General features: G+C 41.1%; 1 protein-coding gene across 2 annotated transcripts in view; it reads right to left on the reverse strand.

The window, feature by feature from the left end:
* The window catches only part of GALNT13 (polypeptide N-acetylgalactosaminyltransferase 13), a 142,775-nt gene that overhangs the window by 59,035 nt on the left and 59,934 nt on the right, over positions 1–23,806 (reverse strand). For both annotated transcript variants that reach the window (XM_035131738.3, XM_088661239.1), the window contains exons 3-6: positions 22,994–23,162; positions 9,965–10,131; positions 6,528–6,735; positions 3,938–4,108 (exon numbers count right to left, since the gene is read on the reverse strand). In XM_035131738.3, coding sequence (XP_034987629.1) covers positions 3,938–4,108; positions 6,528–6,735; positions 9,965–10,131; positions 22,994–23,162 — 715 coding nt within the window. The remainder of the gene's footprint in view (positions 1–3,937; positions 4,109–6,527; positions 6,736–9,964; positions 10,132–22,993; positions 23,163–23,806) is intronic.

Genomic DNA, 23,806 nt, shown 5'->3' on the forward strand with positions numbered 1-23,806 from the left:
ATGAAGCAGAATCAGTGAGACTCCTGCCTAGAGTGGCACCACACGCCTGCTGCCACTCTAGGCAGGAGTCTTGCTGATTCTGCTTCATGGAGGAAGCTCAGTGGCCGCGCGCCACCGCCGCGTCCCGGAGCGGCCGCTGGAGGGAGGCACCAAAGAGGGGCTGGTCCAGGGAGGGAGGCCGAGCAGCCCCCTCTGCGGGAGGTGGGCTCTGCACCCAGGCCAGCCCCCTGCAAGGCGGTGCGTGCCATCCAGGCTCCGCCATCCTCCATCTCTGCCATCCTCAGTCATGCGCTACTGCCGCTGTGGGGAGGGGGGTGCCAGAGGATTCTTGCACCACGGCGCTGGATACCTTTAAGACGTTACTGTATAAAATACTGTATTATGAAGCTGCTGGGGACTGATTGACAGAACCATTGCAGGGATCACTGCTGCCAGCTTAGCTGTGCAAATAACTGCTCATGAAAGAAATCTGCGTGTAACATGGGAAGAGGAGACTTGAGTAAGACATCTCTCTATTGGTGTTCATTCATAGAGATAATGACATCATCCAGAGTTCACTGGACATGCAAGTAACAGTTACTTGTGCAGTTAAACTAGCTGCAGTATGTCTGTATTAAATCTGACCTACAGGGGCTTCCAGACCACCTAAAACGGGTCAGCAAACTTTTTCAGCTGGGGGCCTGTCCACTGCCCCTCAGACCTTGGAGTGGGGGTCAGACTATATTTTTTTGGGGGGGGGGATGATGCAAGAGCACCATGAGCCCCAGTGGCTGCTTACTTGTGTCTGGCGGCAGCGGCGGGACGATGAGCAGTGCGTGAAAGGGCTCCAGAGAGGGGCTGCTTAAAATGGCAGCCACTCGAGTGCTGCTGCTGCTGGCACCAACAAAGCCCAGCCCCCTTCCTCCTCTAGGCAGGGCAGGGAGAAGGCAGGAGGGAGGGAGGAGACGCCACCACCACTGCCGTGTGAGGGAGAGGGAGGCAGAGGGAAAGAACGTGCACGCTGGTGATCCACGCAGTGATTCCTGGACCGTTCTCAGGCCGGATCCAGAAGGCAATTGGGCCTGATCCGGCCCGTGGGCCTTAGTTTGCCTACCCATGAACTAAAGCCCTGACCGGTCCGTGGGCCTTAGTTTGCCTACCCATGAACTAAAGCACATGAAGGCAAGTGGATTTGCATTTGCTGGGATGGGGAGAACTGTTAGCAAGGTCAGGAAACCTGTGAGTTGGTATTCTGGGTGGCACAGATGCTGCCAAACCACCAGTTCACCTCTGAATTCACCAATGCCCTTCCCTATTCTGGCAAATGCCAGTAGGGTGCCATTCCCTCTTCATCTTCTCCTCATGCACCATCCCTGATGAATACACAACACAAGGATGGGAAATTTTAAGGTAGTTGAAGGTGTATGATAAAGCCTTAATTACCAGTCCTCTCTTCTCTCCTATCATTCCATGTACACAACATGTGCTCAAATGCAAATCTCACCTTTTGTCAGCGAACATTTGTGTAACACCACCTTCCTTCCAACACCTTGTGTATGTTTGTGTATATGCATGCATACTCTGGGGAAACTATTGGAACTGGGCTCAAAAACTGCTTCCAAATGAAAGTCACGATAAACTACTTGAACTGGGGAGAACGGGATTCCCAAACACATTTAAAGATATACATCTAATTTATTCCTTACAGATCACAGGCTATACAGATTAAATGGCTTTTTTTCAATGCACACTGAAGTTACCCATACTTTGACTAATTACATTCTTTCCAATGCTTGTCAGAAGTTCACTGAAAAACGTCAACATTAAAAAGGCAATAACAACACAGAGATGACAGCCCCAAATACTCAAAATCATTAGCCAGGTCCACAAGCACATATCATTTTGATGAAAATATTGACATTTTTAAGTACCCTTGGGTTATTTTGCTGTGGTTGGGTTACAGACTTCTTAGCGTAGTTATGTTTTCCAAAAATAAAATAAAAATCCCTGGAATGCTGAGGACTAAAAAAAGTGCTTTTTTTAAAATGAAAGCTTATGGAGGCAGCCATATACTGAATGTATTAAATCCCTTAAAATTGGAAGTTGATTACTTTAGGGATTACTGTATGCAAGACTGCCAATTAAAGATAAAAGGTCTTATCCAAGTCTGGTTGAGTGCAAGACTGCTCACCAAGCACTTCCTTCTCCCCTCTCTCCAAGGAATATAATGTACTGCTTTATCCCTTTCCCCAGTGTGGCTAGAGTAGGAGCACAGGACAGTATTCAACTAACTTTAAAACACAGAACAGACCTACTGAAATAAATGGATTTAAGTTGGTCATGGCCATCAATTTCAACAGGTGTATGCTGAGTAAAAGTTGGATGAATACAACCCCCAGTAGAGAGCCAGTGTGGTGTAGTGGTTAAGAGCGGTAGACTCATAATCTGGGGAACCGTGTTCACTTCCCCGCTCCTCCACATGCAGCTGCTGGGTGACCTTGGGCTAGTCACACTTCTTTGAAGTCTCTCAGCCCCACTCACCTCACAGAGTGTTTGTTGTGGGGGAGGAAGGGAAATGAGAATGTTAGCTGCTTTGAGACTCCTTCGAGTAGTGATAAAGCGGAATATCAAATCCAAACTCTTCTTCTTCTTATGGGTCAAGCAATGCAAGGATTAATCATGTAGCTCCATCCTAAAGTGCAGGGTTGTTGTTTTTGGACAAATATCAAAATCCCAGCCATGTCTGTCTGTCTGTCTGTCTGTCTGTCTGTCTGTCTGTCTCTCTCTCTCTCTCTCTCTCTCTCTCTCTCTCTGTGTGTGTGTGTGTGTGTAATGGCATTTAACCTTCTGCCCCCAGTTGTGGCCCTGACCTGGATCATCACTATGCACTATAATTCTCCAGCTGGGCCAATATATAAGTATATTTTGTATATGGTTCAAACATTGCAGTGTTCAGCTATGAGAATACTAACTTGGGGATGAGTGGGCAACACATCTCACCAGTGCTGCAACACCTGAACTGGCTATCGGTCCATTTTCAATGGGCTGCTACTGACCTTAAAGTGCTTCTCAACTTGGGATCAGAGTATCTGATTGACCGCCTATAAACCAATTTATGTTGTGAAATCATCTTCAGAAATTCTCCTTCAGGTTCCTCCACCAGCAAAAACATTACAAAATCCTTTTCCACAAATGGACTTACTCCTTGCAGAGTCAGGCAAAGGGCTATCTATTAAGATTCTCAGGAGACACTCATACGTTCAAAACCTGTATCTTTCAGATTATGTTTGCTTAAAGGAATATATCCTCTTCCTAACGTTCCTGTTTTTAAACTAGCAAAAAGAACATGCCCTCAAATACAAGAACATAGGAAACAGCTAACTAAAACAGTACATTGGTAGATCTAAGTTCTGTCAACACTGACCACAGCGGATGCTACTCTCCATAATTTATTTCCCAGCTCAATTTAGAAATGCCAGGGACTGAACCTAGGGTCTTATGCATGCAAAGCAGATGTTCTGCTGTTGAACTGTACCCTTTTCCAAGAATGCTTAAAGAAAATAGCTTTAAAATGTCAAGAGTATAAGACAACCGTAACTATATTCTTGGTTCTTATTGTGTTTCATGGACTATCACGTTGATAGCGTATAAGACTACTTTTTAACCCAGGGAAATCTTTTCAGAAGTCGGGGGTCTTCTTATACGCCGGGTCGTATTTCTTATACAGCGAGTACATCCCAAACTCTATATTTTAATTGGAAAAGTTGGGGGTCGTCTTATACGCCCAGTTGTCTTATACGCTGGAATATACGGTAAATCTTGTATTCTTCTACATGATACATTACACTTTTTGCATGAATCTAACCTGAATTATAAGTCCACACACTGATACTTCTTGTACATACACAACAAGTGATAAAAACAAAAACAAAAAACATTCTTTGTCCCTACCTCTTACCTCACAGGCAATGTTCTGTCTCCTTTTCTTCTGTCCATCTCTCTCTGGGGAACAGGATACCAACGAAAATTAAGTTTCCAGTTAAAACCTCCGTAAGTCATGTCTGACCCAGCCATATACTCAAAAGTGTCATCGCTGATCACATCAATAATTGGGCAAACAACAATCTTTCTATAAAACAAAAAGTAAATATGCAAGCAGGTAATTTTCCATGCAAGGTAATCTCTCTGGCCCCAAATACGCATGTGCACTATTGCCAGGCCTGCATTCACAGAGCCCTCAATAATCATCCATTTGGTAGAATAAAGGGAATCTAGATGGTTAAATTCAGCTGCTGATGGTTAAAATCTGATTACATACACAGAGCCGTGCTTCTAGAGCAGGAATGGATAATGTGTGGTCCTCCTGATGTTGTGAGAGAGCAGCTCCCACCATACTTCAACACTGGCTATGTTGGCTGGGGTTGATGAGAGCTGGAATGCTACAGGTTCCTTATGCATGTTCTAGAAGCAGAAAGCCCTCATGAACAAGGCTGCTGTTTTGAAGTGCATATGCTATAAGTACTATCCACAGCACATTAAAGCACTAGCCTACTATGTTCCTTTGAGTTCAATGGGATTCCAACACACGTAACTTCCTCCACATTATGTGCTTTCCACTCCGCCTTTAAAATAATCTGCTCTGCTCACATATTACTGATGAATAGTTCTGTGCAGCTAACAAAGCAAACTGTACAGCTTCCATTCCCCCCCATCAGTTTAATAAAAAAATGGTATTTGTTTGTCTGGCTTTTAAACTCATTAATTCAAGAATGATTTTATGCTGCTTGTGCCAGCTTTTCTGTGGATATTGCATTGATTTTAATGTTTCAACTTCGTTATTGTTTGGAGTTTGTGTGAACAGCCCAGAGGGCATTGTTAATGGGTGGTCAATAAATGTCTAAATTGCAGCTGTATTGGTCTGGACAGAAAAATGAAATAATTTTTGTGTGTGCAGGTCTATCAGCTAGAAAACAACCAGAAACATACATTTTTGTCATCTTTAACCTAATGAGAAGAATACAAACCAGAGAAATAGTGTGTGTATAATACAAACTGTAAAAATGAAAACAAGGATGACAAATTATTCTGACAATGTAATTAACAGTAGGAAGCCACAGGAAGAACAGCGAGAAATGTTATTCGTGCTTTGTAGGCTGGATCCAAAAATTATAGAGATTGGATGGAGCCAAGGATTATGGACTCCGTGTACATCCCCTCCAACATTTCTCTGATGAAAATAGGAACGTCCCATTACGTAATGATAATTTTATTATTTACACCCCACACATCTTACTGGGTTGCCTCAGCCACTCTGGGCAGCTTCCAACATATATAAAAACATAACAAAACATTTTTAAAAACTTCCCTATACAGGATTGTCTTCAGACGGCTCGGGGGGGGGGGTCGGATAACTCCATACCCTCCAACATTTCTCCAATGAAAATAGAGACATCCTAAGGAAAAGTGGGACATTCCAGGATCCAAACAGAAACTGGGGTGGTTTCTCTAAATCAGGGACGTCCCTGGAAAACAGGGAGAGTCTGCGTGTATGACCTGCAAGCAATATTGTTTTGAAGGCATGTAGCTGGTGAAGTGGAAGGGTAGCAAAAGATCTGGGTGAAAGCTGGCCTTGGGATAGAAGCTACTTCTCAGAAGTTCGAATGATCTCATTGGGTTGAGGCACCATCTGTTTCTACTTTGCTCCAAGGTCAGGGCCTGCTAACAGGGAAGTTGTTTCAACTGTGCCAGAAAGTTCTAGCTTTGAAGGCTTCTGACTAGTTCTGGGGATTCAACCCAGTTAGTATGCATTTCATTATAAAGCTAGCCTTTGCTGTTGTTATCTCTGCTTCTATTACCTTGCCTCTATGATAACTCTTTGGAGAAATAATACTTTTTGTGCTATGGGCTAGATCTTTTAGGATCAATGCTCTATGATATGTAGTGAGTTAGGGCAAGTTAGTGTTGTTATTTTCTTCCGGTTCATAATTCCCAACTGTATTTGTCAATTGAATTTTTGAACCCCAATCTGGGTGATGATAAAACAACAGTTATTGCACATCATAAAGACTATGATTCTATGTTGCGGACATTCCCTCCTGTATGAGAGAGAAGTAGGAAGCCTGCCATCTGCATTTTCTGGAGTTATTTGTATAAGACAGTGTGTGTGTGTGTGTGTATGTGTGTGTGTGTGTCAATTGTTGTAACTACCTTCAGGATTGTGACAAGTTAGGTATACATTTTCTAAATCCATAATTAACAATGGGGCCAACCAGATCTGTCACAATAATCAGGAGGACATGTCTCGTTAGATCAATTTGCTGAACAATGGAGCCAAACCAAAAATGTGCGGGGCTACTTTTGTTCTAGAAAAGACTAGAAAGGCCTTGGCTGAGACTTCTATTTTCAGCATCAGCCCATAAGACATTTCCCATAACTAACTGAAATACTATGAAAGAAGAAGTTTATAACAAACTTACTTCTAATTAAAGCTCTCCTGGTAGATGCTATCACAGTGCAAAAGCTATACAGCATCAGTTCTGAATTCTCACCTGTCTTCCTTGATTCTTGCCAGCAGGGGCTCCAACCAGCCTAAAGTGCATTCACAGTGTGCATCCAGAAATGTTATGACTTGGCCATTGGAAGCTGCTGCTCCTCTAAGCCGAGCTCGGATGAGTCCTGATCGCTGTTCCATCCTAATGATTTTTACTGGCACTTGCAAACTTTTCACATAATTCTCTAATGGGACCTTCAGAAAATCTGCCAAATGCAATTAGGGGGTGGGGGGTGGGGAATACAACAAAGTGTTTGTTCAAGTGAAATTTGGAGGCTGAAAGGAACACAGGATAGAAATTGTGTTGTTAAGATGCCACACACTGCTTTCTGAAAGCATGACTTCCTTGCAACACTCTAATAAACACATTTGCAAAGGTCAAAAGATTCTGAAGGAAGAAACAAAAAGCTACTGAGAGACATATTGACAATTCACAGAATAAAGGAGGGAAATAAGGCCAGCGGAGAAAGAGAAAGAGTACTATGTGAATGCTGAGGTGAATACAGCATCTGTTTGTTTCATAGGTCATTGAGAATAAACATGTGGGGTAACAGCCTGAAAAAGAGCACCAAGTGGAACAGATGTAAGGCACACTCTCTTGCAGCTATGCGATGTAAATTAGCATGGGTATCCTACACATAGTGGGCCGCGGATGGCACTGTGGTCTAAACCACAGAGCCTAGGGCTTGCTGATCAGAAGGTTGGTGGTTCAAAACCCTGCGACAGGGTGAGCTCCTGTTATTTGGTCCCAGCTCCTGCCCACCTAGCAGTTTGAAAGCACATCAAAGTGCAAGTAGATAAATAAGTACTGCTCCAGTGGGAAGGTAAACAGCATTTCCGTGCACTGCTCTGGCTTGCCAGAAGCACCTTAGTCATGCTGGCCACATGACCCAGAAGCTGTCTGTGGACAAACGCCGGCTCCCTTGGCCTATAGAGCGAGATGAGCACGCAACCCCAGAATCGTCCGCGACTGGACCTAACGGTCAGGGGTGCCTTTACCTTTACCTTTATCCTACACATACAGACTCCTTCTCTGCTTCTTGTATGAGAGACAGACAGGGAGAATATACTTTGGCTCACATAAGTCCATGAGGGACTCCAAAATCCTTCCAATGCATGAGAAAAAACACTTCTGGTAAAGAAGCAAACTAAATGCTGGTCATATTTTTATGGTGAGACAATAGCTAGCTACTCTCTTTTTTTAAGTGGGGGGAAGCTACGAGGAATTATGCCTCTCGCCCACACTGGAGCACTTGAAATACTTTTCCTGGTCATAATTACTTCTCCCGCACATCTTAGGTAGCACTTAATAGGTTTGTGAAGACTTGAAACAACTGACTTTTCAAAATAATAATGTTTCCTTAGCTATGTAAAGAGAGATATAACCAGTGTTGCTGGCTGCTGAAAGTACTTCCTTTAGAAGAGCAAGGCATTATGATAGAACAGAAGGAAATAATAATAATAAAAGAAATATTTGGCCAAAACAAAATGTATTGATGTATATGGTATTTATCTATTAAAACATCCATACTCTGTCTTTCTGTCATTAAGACATCCAAGCCAAACAATAAATATTCCATATTTGATATGTAACAAAAAGCTGTATGGTCCTATGAGATGGAAGAAGGCGGAATTACCGCATTTTCAAATGCCTTCTTAATATAGTTTTCACCATGTTCCAAAAGGCCAAAAGAAAATTCTGCATGGGCAGGTTTTCTGGGAGAAGGAATTCCAAAGTTCAGGAGTAATTCTTTCTTATACAGTACAGCCATATAATTTCTCTCACAAATACATAGCAAGGCCTTAGGTGACCTGAGTGATTGAGAACAATCATTTCAGCAGCACTGGCCCCTTACACAATTTAGACCTTTGGAGACCACATAAAATGGGACCTCCTTCTTCCATCCTAGAGGGAAATCTGTTGAGAGGTCCAGGAGAACCATATAAGGGCATGCATACCTAGTATGTATCACAAAAACAGGACAGAATTCCTAAAAAAGGATCTAGATAACTGGTTTCATCCAGAAATACCTGTAGCCAGGCTTACTACTACATCATTCAGAACCCTCCCACAAAATAGTACATTTGAGAACGGTCAGTCATAAGGAGTGCTCAGCCTGTAGCTGGTCAGCTATGGGTCAACTAGTCCCAGGTTCACCTTAGCAGGACATAACAGGACTTGGGGGCTTGAACGTTGCCACAGCAGCTTAAATGCAGCCAGACCCTGCCCCCCAGCTGGCCCTATTGGCCAGTTGAGAGGCTTGGCGCGGCAGCAGGGATAGGCTGACTCAGGGGGCCGAATACGCTCCCCTCCTAGTGCGGGAAACGGCTCCCGCTCGCAACACTGCCCCTCTGCAAAGAGGAGAGCTCTTGTCCTACTACAGATTCTTTTAAAATTGTTAATCCCCTTTTCTGAGTGGCATTAACAATTTGTTACCTGCTGAGCAAGTCCCACCAGGTAAATTTACTAAGCCTGGGTGTGCATGTGGCAGCCTCACTTCTGCAAGTACAGGTGAAATTTGAAAAATTAGAATATTGTCGAAAAGGTCATTTATTTCAGTAATGCAGCTTAAAAGGTGAAACCAATATAGGCTTTCCCTCCTTATGGAGGGTCTCAATGATGGCTTTCTGCACAACTGTCAGGGCAGCAGCCTTTCCCATGATTGTGATACCTACTGAAGCAGACTGAGAGACCATTTAAAGGCTCAGGAATCCTTTGCAGGTGTTATGGATTGAGTAGCTAAACACTATTCTAATTTTCTGAGATTGTGAATTTGGGGTTTTCTTCAGCTGCACGCCATAATCATCACAATTACAACAAATAAAGGCTTGACATATCTCGCTTTGCATGTCATGAGTCTATCTCCCATATTGGTTTCACCTTTTAAGTTGACTTACTGAAGTAAATGAACTTTTCGACAATATTCTAATTTTTCGAGTTTCACCTGTACTCTGTCCACATTCTCTGCATGCACAAACTGAGAAGCATCCATATAAACTTGACAAGCAATTGTCAGTTGTAAATTGAAGCTCTAGACAGAGCAGGTATGGTTCATTTGGCTGTAAAAATACGTGTTCACCATGGGCTATAGTGGGTCTCTCTAGCTCACTCCAGGGGTCAGCATTCAACAAACCCCAACATGCTCTGAACAGTGACACTCCACAACATTGCCCAGATACAATGGTGATACTTTCCCTCACTACCACTGAGCAGGCAAAAGGGAGTCTCATCTGCATCTGATAGACTTTGAGTACACATTTTTCACCACTTTAGCCATTGTCCCCATAAAACCTAGGATTAACAGCAATGCAAGATTTTCAAAGTAAACAGATTTCATTTTCTTTTAAAAAGTATTTTACATTCTTATCGCCTTGCCAGAAAATTATTCTGGAATTTTTATTCCTTATCATAATTTGTTTTCTGTTCACTCATACCTCTTTCACTGGCGTCGTCTACTAAGATAATCTCAGAAAGTAGATAGTGTGGAGACCGATTTATAACACTGTAAATAGTACGAAGCAGAGTGCTCCAGGCTTCATTATGAAATACTATGACGACACTTGTGTTTGGTAGTTCATCAGGGTAGACTTTTGTCTTGCATCTGTCAAAGACAAAAAGGAAGTTGATTTATTCAGAGATTCATTCCATGGCACTAAATAATGGCATACAAGTTAATCAGGTTCCAGAAGCCAGGCCCCAAGGTTGCTGCACTGAAAGCAAAATGAAAGCAGAATATTAATCTCCCTAAACCTGCAAGAAAGATTCCCGCTGGTAACAAATGAATCTATGCTGTGGCTAACAGGGATATTAGTATTAAGACTCATGAAATCCACCTTCTAAAGACATTTTATTGCTCTCAAAACACTGAAAATAACAAGAATCAATGTTTTAAAAACAACAAATAATAAACTTGGCACCAAGCACCTGCACACAGAGAGAAAACAATACATCAAAAGGTATTTTTCATTTAGCCTTACATGCCCGCACTCACACGCATACATCTATGTTCACATGCACAAATAAAACACCATTTCAGCATTGTTCTCCTTCCCACATCTTACTGATGGTTGGATTATTAAATCCCCTCAAATTTTTAACAATATCTCCTTGATCTATGCCTAGTATCCTTGCTACTGAGAAATCATGATCAACTCAACTGGTGAGGCAGAAACATACGGTACCAGTAGACTCTGCAGCAGAGTCTCTGTTGGTGGGGCAAACCCAACATTCCCACCCCAATATGTCTAAATACTGGACTCAAAAATGTTCTTTTGATACTATGCAGCACTTGCACCTAAAAATCTGATGCTACTGTCTAAGCATTTCCCCCCAGGATGATTTACATATAGGCACATAAAAATACCTTTACATTTTATATTGCATACTTAAAATAGCAGTGCCATTTATTCTTCCTGTTCAAAACTATGACACATTAAAAGAAACACGACTACAATTACAGGAGCTGTAAACAAACAAATAAAAGAAAACCCTGTTTTCATCTTCCTCGGGACATTACAATAATTTTGATTGCTAGCAATATTCTAGTGAGTGAAATGTTTTCCTTTGGAAATCATGCATTTGTCAAATGTAGATTTATGAATACACATGAAGGTAAGTACAGCTGTTTAAATGTGGTGAAAACACACTTTCCGAGATCAATAACATGAAAACAGAGTGCACTACATACCTATTTACTATTGTTTCCTTTGGCTATGTACAAATTATGTGACCATAAACTGTTCCACTGTGGCTTTATCCCTTTCAGGATTGTATTGATTTCAGCAATGCAAGGGTGGATAATACATCACATGAATAGAAGCAAAGCAGTCAGACGAGATGAGAAACTGAAATGACTATGGGCGATTTAAGAGGCAACAGTTATCATTTAGGACCAAATCCAAACTCAGTGGCTTAGATGACTGTTCGGATTATAACGGGATAATTTAGCATTTACTATTTATTGCTCTACATTAAGAAAGTTAACAGCAGCAATCAAAAAGTATGGCATAAAATAAAAAAGCTTGATGCACTCGCTATTTGGGTGCCTTTTGTACAACTACCAAAGCTACTATTCAGTCATCAAAGGACTTGATGAACCTTATGAAACAATGGCCAATTCCCACTATTTCACAACTGTTAGAATTCATACAACTAAATGGAAAATCTTTCTTGCTTTCTGTGAAAAAGAAGAAGAGGAGTGACCATTTTCCTGCCTACCATGTGGATTCACTGCAGGCATAAGGCTACCAGTCCTGTAGGCACTCTCTCCCTCTTCCCATCCTTGGCATGAGTTGTCCACAGCCTCATATTGTTGCCTTAATGAAGGGTTTAGGTGTTACATCTCAACAAGTGCTTTTAACTAAAGGATCTGCAAACCTAATTCAAACATGATGGCAACCTTAATCAGCATTAACCATGCTCAGTCACAGCAGTGCAAATTCACACTAAGCCGACAAACAGTAAGGATAATAACAAGAGGCAAGAGGGAAATGGAATACATGCCCTCTGCTTATTCTGAATTTCTTAGCCACGATTAAGAGATTGGAGCATTATGTACCAGTTGGGCAACAATATACTCACTCAAGAGCTAAGTATAACTATGAACACCACACTTTTCTGACTTGGGATGAGATAACAAAAATCACCCTTGGTTAAGATGCGTTTATAATTGAAAGCAATGAAAGAATATACTGGTACTTTGAATATTTCCTGTACAAAAGTTCCATTCAAAGGAAGGGGAAAAGGGGGAAAGGAAGGGTATTTTCATTCATTTCAGCAGTACTTGTATAAAACTCTCCAGAAGACTTTGACCAAAATCAGAAATTATTGTTGATATTCCTTCTTAATTATGATTTCAGGAAATAAAAGAAAAACAGATAAAAGTTTTACAATGTAAAATTTAAAAATTTGCCTTATGACAAGACTGATGCAATTATTATTATTAACATTTTTGTTGATTAGACCAGACACTTGTGGAAGGCACAAGCCAGTGTTATCCAAAAATGGTCTTTGCCTATATGGGACACATACAGTAGTTTATTGTTGTATGCCACCCCAATTTCCAGGTGGTGATTCCAGGGATTCCAGGCTCCAGCTTGCTTTTGGAAATGAGGCACAGTGGAGACTGTGGTGTCTTTATGATATATGGTCTATTTACACACACACACACACACACAACCAGAGCCTGCAATGGAGGGGTTCACAGAATTAACACTCCAAAAGGCTCTTGTTTCTCCCATAGCTGCAGCCTTGGGTTCCAGCAGAAATCAGGCATGGTTTTCTCTCTCACACTTCCCAGCCTGCCACTTTTCAGCTTCTAGTTCACATAACTCCACTCTCCTCTTTTTTGAGGAAGGGGGCCCTAACCATTTTCTGTGTAGCAAAGAGTCATTTTCTTTGTTCCCTTAATGCAGGCATCCCCAAACTGCGGCCCTCCAGATGTTTTGGCCTACAACTCCCATGACCCCTAGCTAACAGGACCAGTGGTCGGGGAAGATGGGAATTGTAGTCCAAAACATCTGGAGGGCCGAAGTTTGGGGATGCCTGCCTTAATGGCTCATTCATAGCTGCCAAGTTCTCCCTTTTTTTAAGGGAAATTCCCTTATGCTGAATAGGCTTCCTTGTGAGAAAAGGGAAAACTTGGCAGCTATGGGGTCATTACCTGCGCTATCACCTCACCAGGAAGCTAGCCTGGCTATTCCAAGAATTTGAATCATTGCTTAAATTTTAACATCTGCTGTATCCTGCTGTAGCATACAGGCTACTCCTCCCCCAACCTCCCCCATAACAATACTAAGTATGCATCAAAGGGGGGGTGTAGGGTAATCCCACCCAAATACACACTGCAATTCATCATGGAAATATAAGAACTTAAATATCAGAGTTGGGGGGGGGGCACAAGGTTCAAGAGTTTCCTATGGAGATCTTCAACTCTAGAACTTAATACTCCTTTTGTTTTATCATCCACAGTGGTTGCCTACTTGTTTCCAGGCTCAATTCAAAGTGTTGGCTTTAAAGTCCTAAATGGCTTGAGACCTTGGTTTATACCAATGTTCTGCCCCACATTTCCATTAAGTACCCAAGGTCCTACTCCCGATTCCCCAGCTGTCATAGGTGGGTGCTCATGTGTCCTGCTTTGCAGAGGACAGTTGTATATTTGAAGAGCTGTCTGATCCCAGATAAAGAACAAAAAGTAATGAGAGCAGGGACCTTAAAGTTGCCAGGAAACAAACAGCACCTCAGAAACACACTGGACAGGCATACAGATCACCTGGTCTTCCCAGGTATAATTAGGAATGTCTTCTACTAACATCCTGGAGAGCTGCTGCCAGTCAGTACATGCCAACAATCTGCTAGATGGAGCAATAGTCTTGACTTAGTGTATGGCAGCCTCCTTTTTTTACAGGAGTGCATGCAAAGTGCTCCCGTACATGGGAGTTTTCATTTTCTGCTTTGGGCAGCAGAGCAATATTGCACCCCATGGAATGCCACTGTAGAGGACCTAAGCTGATGTGATGGGTGGTTTGTATGCAACGCTTTAGATCCTAACCACCTGCATTTCATTCATATGGAAGCAGCTTTGGAAACTGCAAGAATGCAAAGCTGAATGCAAATGTATTCTGAAATGCAGATCAGAATTTAAATTCTCAAAGATGCCAGTTTGGTAAATTACATGTTTTCTCCTTTTTATATTTGTGTGCAACATTCAAGGTTTTGGACACAGCTGTACGTTCCTTAGAGCAGCTTTACAGAATGAGCCATCTATTTCAAGCAGTAACTCGATAATAGAGTTAATGTTTATTACAGTATATAATAGAAGGTTGATGCACTATTTCAGATATGAAATTTTCAAATGTACAGTAATAAAAAATCCCTCTCTATATTACTCAAAAGCAGTAATTTTCGCCAACAAATAATTTATAATTTTCTCCCCACTTAGCCAGAAGTAACACTTAAAAAACAACTCTGTTGACACTGGCTCGTTGGATTTTTTGCTGAACCAAAATACACTATATCCAATCTTTTATATATATATATATATATATCTAGCTGGTGATAGATGGGGAAATGTGTCTTGAAAGTGTCTTGAAAATGTCTCTATCGTGTTATATTATGCAATATAAATAGGTCTGCAGTTTGCAAGAACAAAGAGACTTCACTCACTACCTTCAGCTGTCACTGTTCATAACAATGACATACTCAGAATGTGGGCTTGAATATCAAGCTTTCCTTAGGGATTTAGAACTCTAAATAGAGCATTAATTTTTCAAAAGTTGCCTCTGCGCAAGAATTTCATTTAGTTAAAAGCTCAAAAAGCTTTTGTGCCAGAGTAGGAACAAAGTAGCAGATGAAGGAGTATTTCAAAAAATTTTTTTTTTTAAAAAAAAAACCCACACGCACAAAGTGCAGGTTTTTAAGAGGCTAATCTTTCCCTCCATCTCCAAAGCAACTCAAGTGGATAATGTGCAGTTTTTCAACATTTTCCTAATCATACTGCTCCATAAAATAAGAATTGGCCCTTAATCCCAATAACAATGAAGCCAGTAGAGATCCTTTTTCTACTCTAAAAGAATGGAATACATCCATGTGTAAAGGGGGGGGGGGAGAGAGAGAGAGAGAGAGAGAGAGAGAGAGAGGGAAATCATAGTCAACAATGAGGCACATAGTTAAGAGGGAGGGAGTTTATCTTGCAGCCCAACCCCAGTAGCGTTTCAGGCTACTAAACTGTTAGGAAAACACAGGTGCTTTAAAATTCTGTAACTCCATGTTTTAAGATATTTAAAAATGTAGAGCTGAGAGACAGATTTCCTCCTCCAGTCTTACTATCCACAGCCTGCATACTGTGTGGCACACCTGAATGGGAATGGTTTGAATGGTTTGTACAGAAGATAATGAAAAGAAGCTGCAATCCAAGATATTGTCTCCTCCTTTCCATAGCCCTGCCTTATATTCTATTTCTAGAGCACAGTATAATATTGGAAATGGTGTGTCTCTGTCATGTTTTCCCATCTCCTAAGGGCCACTGCCACTATGTTCTGAGGTTCTCGCTCCTCCTACTGTAAGACAATACCCTTTGCTGCAGTTTCAGCGATAATTATAATTAAATTAATTATTATAATAAAGAAAAACTTTTGATAAGAAAATGCTACCTAATGAGATTCCACATGGTTCTTTCTTTCTTTCTTTGCTACAGACTTGGTCCTTCATGAATGCTTTTTAGTATTCCAGTCATGTTCAGAAGCTACTTTAGGAGCAATTAGCTAAGGGGCATTCTAAATAAAGCTAGAATATGGCAATACACTTTTTGTGTCATACTGTAGATGTTTACCCGCCCCTCCCCATCAGAATTTACTAATAGCTTTAAGGCAGACTTCAGCGTTGCACTTCACAAAGCAGGTAACAGATGTGTTGGTCTCAGAGCTTCCTTCCTAAATTGGATTTCTGTCAGGAGTGCAAAAGCAACAATCAAAGAAAAACTCTGTGACAAGTGAGATTTTCAGCCTGTGAAGGGAGGAAATTGTTGCTTCCATACTCGGTTGCATGTTTCCATTCAAAGTTATTGCCTATTGTCTCTACTTCGCAAAATTAGTTAGACTGCAAACACACATTGTATCAATGAGCATTATTTCCCTTAACTCTGAAAGAAATACACCAGGGATGGAAGGAAATGTTATCTTCTAGGAATAGCATGCCTGACTTGTGGGCACAGGACAAAGTCATTCATCTAATACCTGGCGTTCTTCAGGCTGAATGATTCCACATTTGCCTCAGAAATACTCAACCAAAACATCAATTATGTTTTCATGAATACTGTCAGATATGTATCTTGAAGACAGATATGCTCAAGGAAAAAGTCATACTGAAATTCCTTTACACCTTTGGGCATGGAGAAAAGAACTGCCAGACATCAGAGATGCAAACTACTATAAATTAACTGATCAAGATTCTTTCGAAGCAACTTTTCCTGCTTTTGTCCCAAGTCCAGAAGGTTTTGCAGTGAGCTTCATGCATACTGGCAATGCTTGTGACCATACCATATGTCATGTCTCCTTTGCTGCTGCAGGTCCAAATTACCTGCCAGTTGGGGGATCATTAGCTAACTAAAACATCTTGTGTTGGCATAATTGATAATGCTTATAAGCAAAGTAGTTAACAGTTCAGATTTGTGCTGCCTTATGTTCCATGCAAAAAAATGAAAAGGGAGATGGTCCAATGGGAAAAGAGATGCCATTATAAAATTCCAGGCATAATAAGACTGGACATCCTGATGACAAGCCATATGCAGGCTTGGGACTTTGAGCATTCTTTGTGTCCTTGAGTTTGGGCCAAATATAAGTTCCACAGTTCTTAAAAGTGGGTTTGTTTGTTTTTCATATTCTAGTGTTTTAAGAAAATCTGAAGAACTTTTCTTTGTGTCGGGCCCTGTAAAGAATGAAACAGGAACTGGATCATCCAGAGCAGATGTTGTCAATGGGATGCCCTTCAGATACTTTGGAACTAGATCTCCCATCATAATCATTGCCTTGACAGCTGATCTAGAGGATGGGTGCAAAGGAAGTAAAATTATACACACACCCACGTCAGTGCTATTGCAGTTGCCAAGTAGACCCAAAGCAGAGTCACCATCAGTGATGCCTCAGGACTGCAATACCTTAAGGACACATCTCTCCATATGAACCTACCCAGACCCTGTGATCATCATTTGATGCCCTTCTTCATTCACCTCCTCCATGAAAGGTCCAGAAGGTCGCAACAAGAGAAATAGACTTTTATGAAGTGGCTCCCCATTTTTGGAATGCTCTTCCCAGGGAGGCTTGCCTGGCGCCTTCATTATACATCTTTTAGGTGCCAGGTAGAAACATTCCTCTTTAACCAGGCCTTTGGCTGACCAACATCCTATTCTGTACCCTTTTAAATGTGTTTGTGGGAGGGGGTAGAGAGAGGGGTGTTGTTGGTTTGTTTTTATTATGTATTTTGTGTTTTCATCTTGTATTTTTATGCTGTGAATGGCCCTGAGATCTACAAAAGAATGGCAGGATACAAATTTAAGTAATCATCAATATTGTCATCAATATACCATCCTTATTGTTCACACTGTCTAGAACCTTGTTACAAGGTGGTTGCAGAATGATAAGCTTTTTATATGCATTTGCAAACCTGGTATGATGTTCGCTTTGGTTTGAGTCCTGAACCAAAGATGATTGAACCATAAGGAGGAAGAGTAAGAGCCTTTGAGAAACGGGAATCTGTAGTCTTCCATATATGGTTGTACTGTAGCTTCCATGACAGTTAGCCATGCTGCCTGAAGCTGATGGACGCTGGTAGTACAACCACATCTGGATGGGCAAGGTTCCCCACAATGGAGTTATAGCCAGCCATAGTGAAAGAAAGCAAATAAATAAATAAAGTAAGAAAATGACCTGCACACTGCCCTACATAATTACTGTCTCTGACCCCAAACCAAACATGAGGGAAATGGTATCACACATGAAAGCTAAACTTCATCCCTAGCATTAACTGATTGCCCAGCTGTTCTATTCATTGTCACGATCAAGTTTTCTATACTGTGACTGCCCAGGCAAAAATGTACAGGAATGCATGAAAGAAGCAATTTCATGGTTGAACAGCCTTGCACCATTGAGTCAGAAAATAGAGTTACACTCAGCTCACAAGGTGGGCTTTGCTACCAATGGTTGATCACTATAAACTTCCTCTGTGCACATGGGAAGTTAAAATAAATAATAATAATAATAATCAGTGGGCATAGGAGAGTGAAATTGCTCCCTTTCCAACACAACCCTTTAAAACTTGTAAAAAAAGATTGCATAGGTTGTATTCTAAAACTCTACAAACAATCCAGTAGGAATAACCTATTCTCCTAGCACAGATATGGATCCTTCAATAATGTCAATCCTAGGCTGGAAATGATGATGATTATGATGCCTAGTATTTATTTTGTATTGGTAATAGTTACAGTGGCAAAGCCAGTATCATCATCAGTATTCATGTATTAAATATTGGGTGTGGAGAGAGAGAGAGAGAGAGAGAGAGAGAGAGAGAGAGAGAGAGAGAGAGAGAGAACTAAGACGTCTGCTGTGAGATTACTATGTGCCAAGCTGTTTTATTTGGTAATACTCCAGGCTGAAATGCTTCATATTTCTTCAAACATGAGCTAGTGACTGAGGATCCCAGTCTTGTCCAGTGAGTTCATGGCAGTGGTGAAATTTGAACCAGTGACTTCCTCTTTCAATGGCTGAAATATGGCAACATTTCCTCAGCAAGAATACAGAAAAATAGATGTATGCAGAGCTTTTTTTTCTTTAAAAAAATGCTTAGGGGCATTCTCATTTTGACTCAAGAAAATCACCATTTTATAGTTCAAATCGGGAAAAATAAATACAGTAAATGGACAAAAGAACAAAAATTCACAAAATGTTTAGGGGTATGCGTACCCCTGCGTACCCCCAGAAAAAAAGCACTGGATGTATGTGTACACTAACCATACCTTGGTATTATGCAGGTTAAATCATAGTAATGTCTACTAAAAACAGAATGGAAATACACAAATGAGCTGCAGGCATTCCATACATGGAATTTGGGCTTCTTTGCAAAACAATTTGCCCATCCCAATTTAAAAAGGTGCTGTGGTAGCTGAATTACAAGTTCAGAACAACTTTTTAAATGCAAAGACACTTCTTATATTTAAGATGCACATCCATTGGTTCTAGCTGCACAGGCCAACCTTCAGACAGAGAACTTTAAAAATAAACTAACATATGGAGCACCACGCCAGTGTCTAAAATCCAGGTGCTCACCTATCCTCTAGAGACAGGCTGTCCTCCACTGTCAAGCCATTATTAGACAAGTCTGATTTCCCCCCAGCTGGTCAAGGGCAGCCCTTTATGAATCCAGCTGTCTTTGATGTTCACATTGAGAAATGCCTTCATAAGATTGCTACATCTGTCACCAGGCTGTGCTGCTAATTCTTCATTTGCTGAAACTAGCTGATTTCAGCCCGAATGGGCTGGAGGCTTTCCTGGATATTATTACAGTTCTGACAAATAACAAATGCAAGTGATGCACATAAAGTTCACCTGCAATCTGAGCAATGAACTGAAGCAAACAGCCTGGTGCAGTCAAAAGCAGACAAGGCAAGATAAAAATACAGAATCTTTATATTGACTGTGGTTCTCTGTGCCTCAAATTCGAGTTGCCTACAAGCAGAGTAGGGACTGTAAATCAATACAGATTGTCTGCTGTGATGAATTTTTTGATCACAGGAATGCAGTGTGAAGAAGGAAAGGCTTTTGGTTTCGATTAGAGATAAGTGGATCCCTCTTATCCCACCATTTCACTATGCCTTGGGTTTTGCTCCAGTTGTCCTCTGGAATGTTGAAACTATATATTTTATGCATGTATGCACAAGTGTGCACACAAACTCACTCTCACCTACTATTTCCCCATAGAAACTTAAATTCTTTTTTGTAATGTTGCCTTTCTGAAAGAATTAAAATTCTATAAATTTATATAAAAAAGAAACTGAAAGAACCATTGGTTGTGAAGTTTCATTAATTCAAAATTCCAAAACTCAGGGGGAGAAATTAGTCAGAGTAGAATACTGTAACAATCTAGACAATATAACTTTCTCCTCTGTTTGCAAATATCAAAATTTCTGCCAATAGCATATTTGTGTCTCTTGTGGATAATATATAAAATCCGTCTCAATGCCACACCATCTCACTCCAATGCTCCCATATCTAGAGGAAACAAGACAGAATCCTTTTTTTAAAAAAAAAAAAGAGGAAGATTCAGCCTTTCCTGACAGTAGAGATAGAACCCAACAGTAAATACTAGTCAAGGTTGTGGGGTTCCACAAGGCTCAATCCTATCCCCCACGTTGTTTAACATCCACATGAAACTGCTAGGTGGGGTTCTGCAGAAGTTTAGAGTACGTAGTCAGCAGTATGCTGATGACACCCACCTCTGTTTCTCCTTTACATCTGCAGGTGAGGCAGTGGAAGTGCCAGACCAGTGTCTCGCCTCAGTAATGGACTGGATGAGAGCCAATAAACTCAATCCAGATAAGACTGAGGCACTGTTAGTGGGTGGTTCCCTAGTCCAGATGGGTGGGAGATCGCCTGCTCTTGCTGGGGTTACATTTCCAAAAGTCAATGGGGAAAAAAACCAGCTACAAAAAAGCTAATATATATTATTTATTTTCCACTATACAATTAAAGAACTCAAGAGTGACACTTTATGCTAACAATAAAGCCAGTTAGTAGACTAGACAGAGAAAATGTGCTGTGCCCAAAATTAGCTGATAACCTTAGAGGAGATTTGAAGGCTATTCCCAGGACCAAACCCAACACTATAACCACAACAAGAAGCAGGTTCAAATGCCAAAATCTCTGTGTACTTCATGTATCATTGGAACCCCTTTGAGGGCTGGAATTCTTTCCTGGTATAAGGGTTCCATGCCACGCCCACCTTCAGATTAGCAGCCAGCCTCCTCCTACAGTATGTTGCCACCCTAGTATTTATAGGTGGCATAGTGGCAGCTGGAGTAGAGACATTATTAATGGGTGGGACGAACACAATCCAGGCTATCATTCATGTGCCACTATCAACTTCCTGTGGTAGCCAGAAAGAAACAGGAGCCATATTCCCCCTGGGGTGAAGTATTGTGCTATAAGATTAGGCTATAAAGCAGGATGGGGAACTTGTGGCCCTCCAGATGTTGGCAGACTGCAACTCGTACCAGCCCCAGGCATCAGTGCAAATGGTTGTAGAGGAAGTGAGCTGTAGTCCAACAACATCTGGAAGGCCATCTGGGTGGTAGCAAGAGCAGAGCACCAGCTTTTTCAATAAGTAATGTAGCTGTTTGGAGACAGGAGGCCCATCCCACACCCAAGGGCCCTAGATTTGTCTTGACGTGTCTGCTGGTCAAACTCTAAGGGCTGTGTAAGTGAAGAATTGCCTTGAAGATGATACAGCAGCCTCTGACATGAATAAAGCATGTCATTTCTTCCCTGAAAATCTAATTTACTATTGTAATGCTTTAGAATACGTGCCGACAACACATATTACTGATACCACGTGACACATTCAAGGCAATTAAAAAATGTCTCCCCCTCTCTTTCTTCATGCTGATCATACTAATATTCAATATCTCCGTTTGTATTAGTTAGAAGGAATGTTTTCTGTGACACCTATTGAATTACTAGCAATTGCCAGAATTATCTTTCTCTGCAGATGCAGAACACCTACAGTGACATTGCTATATCTAAATGGGAAGAGCATGCAAAATGTGTTCCACGCATTACAAGAAGTGTCAGATTCCATGTAATGACAGCAAAGCAGAACTGGACAGGGCTGCTAGAGGTGTTGTCACCTCAAAATGGAAATTGCTTTAATTCTCAGTTAAATATCACAACATAATATAAAAAGCCTTTAAAAACCTTGAATGTTTTGGAGTTGCAGGGCACTGTTAATACACATTTGCATGTTTACAAGTTTACAGATGGATTGTGCACACTCCTCTGGCTTCAATTAACAGTTCCAGTCAACCACTGAAAGCAACGCAAAACCCCAACTCAGTATGGAATAATCAACAAGCATTCTCTGCAACCTCACTTCCATTCCCAGGTATGCATAATCCAAATGAACACACATGCTGGCTAACCATTCATCAGCAAATTACCTGCTGCAGTTCCTTCAAGATGCCTGTACGATGATATCTGCATGTATGCTCTAATCTTCTGACTACCTTAGCACTTACACTTAACGTCTGGCTCTGCCTGCCAGGCATATATGGCATTTTCTAGCCCCTCAACTGAGTGCTACCCTTGTCTCTTGCAGCTCTTACAACCTTTCAACTGGGCACCAGTCTCCTCTCCAGCCCAGATCTGCTCCTTTTAGCTCACCACAGCTAAGCTAGCGCTACCATAACCCATCACAGGCAAGGACATGGCTGCTACTTTCATGCAAAACAACACACACACACACACACACACACACACACACACAAAATCCCTACAGTTTGCAATTTCTATTCTAGAGAAATTTTATGAACTGTGAAGTGGACCTTACCCTATGTCAATTAAGAGTACTGACCTAGAAGTCATCAGATTTTCCCAGTTAGCTTCTGCAACATCACTAGGGCTGCTATATGTTCGGATTTCAGAAGGTCATAACTACATACTTTACTTATCTACAGCCTGGATTGTGATTTGTCACTGCTGTGAGAAGCTCCTCTAATTGGCTGGCTGAGTATTTTTTATTGGTTCTTATGTTTTTATCTTTGTTGGATTAATGATACTTCGTAATTTTGATTTGATGGGCATTTTCTACAAAGGCGGTTAAAAAATATCCAAAATAAATATGATAATAAAATAAAAAAGATTAGAAATATTGGGAATGTCAATGCAACACACTGGAAAACCATGCCAAATGTGTAAACTTACCCCTCTAGTCTTACATCAGGCAAACTTCTGTTGAATGCAATCATGTCACTGGCCATAAGATTAAATTGGTTGATTTTAAAGAGTTCTTTCATTTTTTCCTGATCATCTTTAGGGATGACAACTGCCTTTCCCATCTCTCCAGGTCCTTCTTGGCTTCTTGACATAACAGCTGTAACAGAAGACATCAAGAAAAAGCACATCCTTAACCATTCTGCATTGTTCTCATCATGTAGAAACTTCCAATCTACTGTTTTCTAGGTCTAAAGATAAGCAGCCATGAGTTTAACTCTTCTTCATGTACATTCAGGTCCATATTTCATAAGGCTGGAGTCAGATCAATAAAACTGAGAGTTTGGGGAACACATTTTCTATTGCCAGCATTCTGTGATGAAGTCATTACTTAAACTACTTATTCACATTCCATCCCTTCAACGAGCTCAGGTTTATATGCATAATTTTATCCCATGTTATGCTTGCAGCAGCCATGTGATGTCATAGCTCCAAGAGAAATCCCCACCTGTGGCAGCCCTGGAAGGGAAGCCTCCACTAGTCCCAATGGGAGCTTTGCTTCAAAGACTAACAGCAACTTCAGAGGTGGGGTCCTGGAACCACGACAAAGGAGGAAAGGGTTGAATCCATCCTCATCCTCCTCATATCCCCAGGTCCCCAAGCACCTACCATTTATTTCTCTCTCTCTCTCTCTCTCTCTCTCTTTAGTTTTAATATTTTTTTATTGATTAGTCAAGAAGCACCAACATAACAAAAAGAAAGAACACAAAGAATCAAAACAGTGAACCATAAAATGTCACCTCC

The sequence above is a fragment of the Zootoca vivipara genome, chromosome 1 (genome assembly GCF_965207765.1).
Source record: "Zootoca vivipara chromosome 1, rZooViv2.hap1.1, whole genome shotgun sequence".
NCBI classification, from domain to species: Eukaryota; Metazoa; Chordata; class Lepidosauria; order Squamata; family Lacertidae; genus Zootoca; species Zootoca vivipara.